Source organism: Otolemur garnettii, unplaced genomic scaffold (genome assembly GCF_000181295.1).
Source record: "Otolemur garnettii isolate 467f Iridium unplaced genomic scaffold, OtoGar3 scaffold00006, whole genome shotgun sequence".
In the NCBI taxonomy this organism is placed as follows: domain Eukaryota; kingdom Metazoa; phylum Chordata; class Mammalia; order Primates; family Galagidae; genus Otolemur; species Otolemur garnettii.
Window position 1 is genome coordinate 11,384,476 of NW_003852401.1, and position 9,336 is coordinate 11,393,811.

Below are 9,336 nucleotides of genomic sequence, written 5' to 3' on the forward strand. Positions count from 1 at the left end.
TGGCCCGTGTTTGTAGTACCCAGCAATAGAGCAGCGTCTTAAAAAGGCACCAGCCACCTTCCTCCTTGGTCCACCCCCAGCGCCTCCCGGGCGCCCCATTCGGGTCTGCGGCGGGCCCTCCGCAGCCTGGCCTGACTCCTCCGCCTGGTGTCTGTCAGCCTCCTCATTAGGCATGCTCTGGAGCTGGCTGGTGTCAGGCCGGCCAGTGCATCAGAATGCAGGGCATGCCTCAGGCTCCTGGGAAGCTGCACATTCCGCATGAAATATGAAGGCAACAGCCAGCCCAGGGGAGACCCAGGGCGGATTCGGTGGAACGGCAGCAAAGGTGGCTAGTGGGGGAAGGGAGCGTGGCAGGGTCACAGAGAAGACGTGGGCTCCCGGCACATATTTTAAAGGCGCCTCTTGGAGGCGGTGGGGGGAGAGGTGCAGGGAGGGGCTCCTGGCCGTGCATCCTCCACCGTTCCTGACACACACTCCCCGGGCACATTCCTTCTGCATATGCTCACGGTGCCTCGTGATTATGGTGATGTGCCCTTTTGAGATAGGCAGCCGCTCCCTCTCCTGCTGTGCTCAGCACTGATTCTGAGTTTCTCTTTTGGGATAACCTGAAATCATGAGAGCAGTCCATGTGGATTTCGGAGTACCTGACAGTAGGAAGCATAATAAAAAGTGATGATTTGTCCAGCAAGCCCTGGGGATGCTTGTCGCACACCACCCTGGGCCTACAGAGGTTAAGTGCGTTTAACAAGCGGTGGCCCCCGGTGGCACCCGGGCCTGACATTAAAGGCTGTCCTTACCTTACTCTGGAATCTCCAGGCTCTGTGCTGGGGTGGAGGCACCCATTCTGAGAGACAGAGAAAAGTGTTCATTGTTCGCATGCACCAAGAGCCGTCTGCGCGCCTGAGACACATTGTAGTCAGGTTCCGCCCTGCACCCTTTAACACTTAGAGACTGCGGTGTCGCCATTTCCACGCACGACCCCACCTGCTCTCACTACTGTATTAGTGAATGGAGATGCTGTAGTATTTGTTTCTATACAAACAAAGGATTTGCACATAGTAGGTACTCAGTAAATATGGAAATAATTATATTTGATGAGTCTCACACATCCAAGTTATCAAGAAGCACAAGTTTATTCCTCCCTTCAAATATGGAAATTTGGGGAAGCCATATCTTTCTCTCCTAACCTAAAACCACAGTGCCCACTACAGCATACTCAGACTGGGGATAATTCCATTTCATGGCATGGATTAGAGAGCGTCCTACCTTCTTTTGATCAGAGAACAAATCATTTAAATACATATACATGTATACACACACATACACATATATATTTTTTCTTCCCTTCCCCCTTGGGTTCAGGCTCCATGGGCTCCTCATGTCCTTGGGAATAACTGGCAGTTCAGCTGGAGCTGCACAGGACTTATCTCTGGGAACTCCCTGTAGCCGGATAAGCAGGGCTGATGCTAAGAGCTGTAGGGGTATCCTTATTGTTCCTGCCTGTGATAGAAATAGCCTGGTTCTTTGTGTGTCGTTTGAAAGTGAGAGTTTTCTGCAAGAACCCCCAAGGCTGTAATGTCTCCTGGGTGTCCCAGCCAATTCTGATAATTCTGATTGTCAGTGCTGCCAGGAGGCGCCATTCACCAGGGCAGTGGACACTGAGGCTGCCTTGCTGGTAGGAATGTGGTGAGACGATAAGGTTTATACATGGGAACCTTCAGTGTATAGAATTATATTTGATAACTTCTCATCAATTTTGAAAAGAAATGGGCTTCTTTGTGAACAGAGGGGACCCTGCTTCTGTTTGGTTCCTGATGCAGAGTAGCAGGGGACAGGAGGCTTCAGATAATGCATTGTCCCCTTATAAGACTGTAAGTTCCCTGGGAGCAAGACATCACTGTGCTGATCACTGCTTTGCCCCCACGGGCTTGAGCAGTGCCTCTCATGCGGTAGGCACTCAAGGAATATTTGGTTGACTACGGCACAGAAAGCATAGACCCTTATTATCCTCCAGCCACTGATAAGTTCAGAATTGGATCCATTATAATCTTCTCTGACTTTGATATACAGATGTTGAGAGATACAACTTCTCTCTCTGCTGAGGTTGCTAAGCTAAAAGTAGGGTGCTAATTATGAAGAAAGGCTCGCAGACAAAATAGAGGGAGAGATGGAGAGAGAAAAAGAGTGAGTGAGAGAGGGGGAGAAGGAGAGCGAGTGCAAACCAGCTAACCCTAACAACATAACATGACTGCATATTCAGCCCCAGCCGAAGCTTTAATCCAGAATGTCTTGGTTATGAGAATTAACTCCTTATGTATTTATTTTCTTGGGACAATATAGACAAGGGCTCCCCTCACTTAAAAACAAAAGCAGTCTGCCCACGGATAGTTTCGCATTCCCCCTGTCTACTTTCAAAGCTATTCGTTTACCCTGCGCTAACAGCTAATCTTCTCTTTACAGTTAACGCATGCGGATCTTTTGGATGTCTGCTTTCATATACTTGTCATCTTGCCCAGCCCTTTGGGTCACTTCAGGCGGAGCTGTTATTAAGCCACACACTTAGAACAGGTGTATTTTTCATACACCTAAAGTCTAGAGAGAGGGAATTCTTCAGATTCCTAGTAGTTCCCGCTTGCGGCAGATCTTGCCACTCTAGATAACACAGCACCCACTTGTTGGCACACGTTAACTCTGATGTGAGCCTTGGTGAGGGTGCCCTGCTCTGTACTCAGCTCTGCTGGGGAAACACTCAGGTGTTCAGAGCTTGTTTTGCAGGAATAGGATTTATCTCTGGCCGGAGAAGAGATAGCTGATTTTCAGAGAACAAAGGAAAGAGAAGAGGATAGACATGGCTTGGACATATACTGTGTGGCAGACACTGTCATGGCACTGGGCGTGATGTTTGGTGGTTCCGCAGTTGCTGTCTGTGGGCTGAGCTGTTTGCGTGGCAGAGCAGGTCTGTGTGATCTGAGCATCCGGGCTTTTCCTCCCTCCACTACATTGTCTCCCCGGGTTGTATTTTGATATGCTTTGTGCAGTCCACACCACTCAGCCCCATGCTGGCCACACTGTAAGTCCAGTGATGACAGCACTCTGTTTATCACCATTTCATATGGACCTAATGAGGAGGGAATGTTATAGACCATCCCCTCCACGGTGTGAGAGAATTGCTTGACATGGAGATGCACAGCAAGGAGAGAGATCTGGAGTCCAATTTCCTTCCTCTGCCTGCCCAGCCTCTAAGGCTGAGAGCGAAGCCCGGGAAAGCACTCTGTTCTTGTGCACGCAGGGATGCCTCTGGCTGGGTGACAGCCGCTGACCCACCTCGTTCTTGTTCTGCAGGTGTTGGAAAGAGGATGCAGCCATCTCCAGCCCCCAACAGGGAAGGGTGGAAAATGCTGCACTGTGCATGGGTGAGTATGCACATGTGTGTATGTGTGGTCCTGGGAGCGAGGGCCGGGCAGGGACCAGTCTGCAAAACAACATTAAGAAACCGAAACATTTTCCACTGAGAAACAGAATTACTGCCCGTGGAATTCTTACTCAGCCCGAGAAACGAGGAACAGCCCCTCCTTTTCATTAGCTAAACAAAGAGGGTTATTTTTCAAATGAAAACTTCCAAAGTGGAAAACAATCTAATTCCCAGGGCTTTGTGAGAAGCGAGGTTCTCAGTGCTCCTGTAAACATGTCTGTGTGCACTGCAGCTGTAAAGGCCATGTGGGTGCCCTGATCAAGTGCTAGGGCAGGCTGGGCCAGTCAGGGACATGGGGACTTAGCTTCAGGCCTCTCAAAATAATCCCAGGTAGAGAGGCCAACAGAGGGAATGAAACACGGCCTGGGAAGATTTGAACTGTTCTGTGCGGGGTACGGGGAGGGGGGGAGTGACAATAAAAATATTTTCTGTAAGTCCATTACATGATCTCTTTCTTCCTCCAAGTCAATGAACTCCTTCTGGTTGGAAAATAATCTGCAAACTTGAACCATGCTTGGTTCAGTGGGGCGTGTTCTGCCTTATTGAACTCCTGGATTTCAGAGTTCTTTCAAACAAAAACTGGCTTCCACTTACAAACCCGTGGGGTAATGTCACAGCTTTCTCTCAAGGCGTTCTCTCTGTGAAAGCGCCCAGGTACTTGCCTCTGTTTAAGAGCAGGTAAGAACATGAAGGCAGACTGCCAGGGTTCAAACTGCAGCGCTGTGCCTTAGAGGAAGGGTGTGCTTACTGTCTCTGGGACTCAGCTTGCCCACCGCAAGGGGGAATAACAGTGGTACCTACATGATGGAGTTATCCTGGAGATTAAATGAGAAAATGCTTACAAAGAACTTCACACAGTTTCTGGAGGGAGGAAAAGCTCAAAGTGTGGCCATTGTTATGAAGTCAAAGGGACATGGCATATGGTCATGGGCCTGAGCTTTTTAAATTAATAAATAGCGTTCTTTGAGGTTTCTACTTTTCCTGTCTCACTTGTGGAGAACATGTTGTTTAAAAAAATAAAGACAGGCACAAAATAGCCTCTCTTCAAATCGGAGCTTCCTTCTCTAATCAGTCTGCGAATGTTTCGGGGAGTGTTCTATTTAACTTGGCTGGCCCCTGGTTTTGCCGTGAGTAATATATTGGGCTGAATTTCAAACTCCACACAGCCAAGATCACTGGATACTTGAGCTTCCTCAAGCTGAGTTGATACAGCTGCTGTGCCCCTGGTCACTGGTGAGTTGTCCCCATGGATTCCAACGGGTATTAACACAAACAGGTCAAGGTGCATGGGCCAGCCAAAATGGTCAAGAACATGGCTTCCCAGAGAGCAGGTGCCCACGTGAACAAGACTTAAGAGACCTGGGGATCCTGAGAGGATAGTCAGAGGAAGCTGAGACAGAGGGTAGCCAGAGATTGCCAGAGGGGAGAGAGGTCAGTGGAACTTGGGGAAGGGCAGTGCTTCCCCCATGAAGGGTGTCCAGGAGGTAGGAAGGAACCGTCCTGATTTTGACACTGCCACAATGATAAACAAAGGATGCCAAACTCCCCAAATTAGGATTTCTGAGTCCAATTAGATCAGACAACGGATACTTGCTTTGAAAAGAATCAAGCATGGCTTTCTTTAAAACACAGGCTTCATTTCAAATGGAACTGAATAAACCAAATTCAATTTAGACATGTTTTTCCTCAGGAACTGGGCTCTGGCATGAAACAAGGCCTGCCCGAGGCCACTTGAGACCACAGTCTGCGGGACGGCCATGTGATGGACACACAGAGCAGAGTGTTAATTTCAAGGCCAGTCGAACCCCAATGACAGCAGGGCTGGTAAACAGATGGAAGATGCTAATGACTATTTAGTGCTTTCTCTCCAGGCTAGGAAATGTCTCTTTGGCTTCTGAGGTAGCAACACCCTTACCTTAAAAGGTTTGGATTGATGATCTGGGCCTAATAAAAGCCCCTTCTCAAGTCTGCTGGGAAACCCAAGCATTTCAAAAGTGAAAGATAATGAAGATGTTCTAGAAGCAATATCATTATGAGTATACATTATAAATGATAATTACAATTAATCATATTAGCCTTCATAATCTCCAAACATTAGAAGTTAACACTGGCAGATTCATCTTCCCTGGGTTCCTTTGAAGAAAACTTTGCCTGAAACTACACATTTTCCCCTTTCCTTTGATCGGTGGTGGTTTCTGCTTTCACACTGATTTATCAGCAATGGAGAGTGAGGTGTGGGTACATTAGGAAGTTAAGGAGTTGTGGTGCCCATAAGCTCTAGAACTTCCACATACACACGGCCCCTCACGGAGGCACCTGGGCAGCTCATCTGGTTATTTTAAGGCTATCACAATCCATATTTGCCCCCTACGTGTAAGCCATGGTCAGGCATTCCCTGATCTCTCTCTGCAATCTAAGTCAACCTCCTTCTTTTATTCTCTCTCATAATTCCCTCTTCTTTCTCCCCAAGCACTAAAAATTATTTTTAATTATTTCTTTATGTTTATCGGATGTTTAGCTCCTCATTAGATATTAACTCAGTAGGAGAGGGATCTTGTCTATTTTGTTCACCACCATATAATGACTATCCAGTGTGGTGCCTGGCATACAGAAGGAGCCGATGAATACAGAGTAGATGGCACAGCGTGGAAAAGTATGCCCCTTAGAAAGAATCTCTCTCTTCTTTCTCTTCCCATTGACACCAACATTTACTATTTCCCACATGCCAAGTCCAGTAGCTTTCCTGGTCCTCCTCCCTTGGCCATTCTGTAGGGTCTGATACGATTAACGCTTCCTTCCTGGAAAGTCTGTTTCCCTCTTGTAGCTGTGCTCTCTCCTTAAAGAGAGTAAGGTCAGTGGTTCTGGACTCAACCTGACGATATCCTCTTGCTGTTGCCTCCCTTGACAGCTCGTTCATTATTTTGGCTCCAGCCTTCAGTTTTATCCTGGGGCCTGTGAAGCCTACATTTTTAACCCTGAAATGCTCTTCCTCTTGCCTTCTTTTTCTTCTGGACATGTTTTTGCCATCCTCCCAATCACCAGTCTGGAAAACTTGGAGTCTTTCCTCAACACTGCCCTCATGTTTACCAAATATTTGACATATCAAAATATTGAAAATATGTATTCGGTGTCTTCTCATTGTCCATGACTCAAGTCTTCTGATAGCCCAGACCATCCCCCTTTCCCTCAATTCTCTGCTACACATTATCCAAGTGACTATTTCCAAGTTTCCTTTTTGCCAACAATGCCTTTTCCTTCTGCAATGTCAAAATTCTACTTTGCCTTCAATGTTTGTCTCAAATGCTTCCCACTTTAGATCTCTCATGAACTTCCTAATCAATTATAATTTCTTCTGCTTTCAGCTACCAACACACTATACACCTTTCAGTTGGCATTCTGTTACAACCTACAGACATTTAAAAAAAATATTAAGATAAGATTATGAAAAATATTGAGAGGAAAATTATAGCCCAATCTTTCTCTCTAACATAGATATAAAACTCCTAAGCAAAAAAATTAGCAAATCAAATCTAGAGATATACTAAGAGCATCAAATATAATGATAAAGAAAATTTTTCCTCCAAAAATGCAATGTTGGTTTAATACTTTAAAATCAATCAATAGGAGGTGGATGGGGGGGAGGGTCACAGTGTATAGTATACCTCTTGGGGCTGGGACACAATTATAAGACGGACTTTACCTAACAAATGAAATCAGTGTAACCTAATTCTGTGCACCCTCAATGAAGCCCAAACAATAAAATAAATAAATAAATAAAAATCATCCATTCAGAAAAAAGAAATCAATCCATATGATTTACCAGAGTAACAGAATAAAGAAGGAAAACCATGTGACTACCTCAAAAAATGAGATAAAACTTACTTCTTGTTCATGATAAAAAGTATAATTCTCATCAAACTAGGACTAGAAGGGAACTCCTTAGCCCACAAAGGGTATGTAGAATAATTCTGTATTTAATCATGAAAGAGGAAAGCCCTACTGCAGATCAGGAAGAAGACAAGGATGTTCACTCTCACCACTTCTATCTATCCTGTACTGGAGGTTTTGGCCGGAGCAATTTAGATAAGAAAAAGAAATGTCAAAACTTAAGGATTAGAAAAGACATAAACCTGATGTTATCTGTGGACATGATTGCATACATAGACTGCACTGGTGAATTATTAGAAAGAATAAGTAAATTTATCCAAACTAATGAATCTTAAGTCAACATGCAAAAGTCAATTATATTTTTGCATACTTGCAATAAATATTGGAAAATAACATTTTAAATTTGATACCATTTACAGTAGCATTTTAAAAATCAAGGACTTTTTTTTTTTGCAGTTTTTGGCCAGGGCTGGGTTTGAACCTACCACCTCCGACGTATGGGGCCAGTGCCCTACTCCTTTGAGCCACAGGCGCTGCCCTCAAATCAAGGACTTGATAAGAATATATTTAGCAAAATATGTGTCTGGCCAATGGAGAAAATGCAAAGCATTACAGAGAATAGTTTTTAAAGATTTTGAAAAATGAAGAGATATATCATGTAAATTGCTATAAAAACATTAATGCTTTCCAAATTGCCCTGTTGCCTCAATGCAGTACTAGTACAAATCCCATCAGGTTTTCTCTTTCTTTTCCTTTCTTCTTTCTTTTCCTCTCTCTCCCCCTGCTTCCTTCCTTCCTTCCTTGTAGAAATTGGCAAGTTAATTTTAAAAGTTACATGGAAATGCAAAGTGTCAAAAACAGTCAAGACAGAATTGAAAAAGAAGAAAGCTAAAAGACGTGTACTACCAGATATCAAAACTTACTATGAGGCAACAGTAATCAAGGCAATGTGATCTTGGTGTAGAGACAAATAGATCCATGGAGCAGAGTTTAGAGTCCAGGAACAGAGCTGCATAGAAATCACCTGATTTCTAAGGGCACCACGGCAGTGCAATATGGAAAGTTTAGTTTTTGCAATAAATGGTTAGATTAATTGGATTTCTAAAAGAAAAAAAAAAGTTTTGACCCCCTACCTCACACTGTACACAAAAGTCAATTGCAAATGGATCTCAGACCTGAGTGTAAAGAGTTGATAGTAACACTTCTAAACTTTAACACAGAAGAATATCTTCATGACCTTACTTTAGGTAAATCTAAACAAGACAAAAATTTCACTAATGACAAAATAAAAGATCGATAAATTGGTCCTACTAACATTAACAACTTCTCATGAAAAAAAGAAAAATAGAAACACAGCCACACATGCAAGAAAATTAAAAAATAAGTCGTTGAACTTGGCTGACCATTACCGTCAGCTCTGTGCAAAAGGTCCACAGGAGGCTCTTACTCAGAAACCCTTACTCGGGAAACCAAGACCCAGCAGTTTCCCAAGGCTGTCTGGGAGGTCAGGAGCCAGCAGTCTTCTGACTGAGGCTAATGGGGAGGCCGCGATCCAGTGGTCTCAGGTTGAAGTCCAGGAGGCTGGGACCCAATGGTCTCCCCTTGAGGTCTGGGAGGCTGGGATCCAAAAGCCTCTGGTTAAGGTCAGGAAGCAGGGACCAAGCCGCCTCCCGAGGCTGCTTGTGACCCAATTACCAGGTGATGAAGGCGTCTCAGGGCTGGGGATGAGATGGAGAGCCAGATGGGGATTAAAATAGAAGCTCACCTGCAAGAGCCCGATTCTTTTAGCTCTCCTCTCTGCCCCATATGTTGGGGAAGAAGGGTGTGGGTTGTCTTTGTTTTCCCCTTCTGTTGAATGTTTGCAAACACCAACTTAGAGTTGTAATAAAGAATTGCATTGCAAAACAAAAAACTAAGTCATAGCATGGGAGAAGATATTTCCAAAAATATACCAAAGAAACCAGAATATATTTAAA

The 9,336-nt window shown here is 44.6% G+C and overlaps 1 protein-coding gene across 1 annotated transcript in view; it reads left to right on the top strand.

The window, feature by feature from the left end:
- Positions 1–626: 626 nt before the first annotated feature.
- Positions 627–9,336, top strand: part of CUNH9orf92 (chromosome unknown C9orf92 homolog) — a 13,818-nt gene continuing 5,108 nt past the window's right edge. The window contains 4 exon segments of the mRNA XM_012812800.2: positions 627–650; positions 2,782–2,926; positions 3,343–3,368; positions 3,370–3,413. Coding sequence (XP_012668254.1) covers positions 627–650; positions 2,782–2,926; positions 3,343–3,368; positions 3,370–3,413 — 239 coding nt within the window.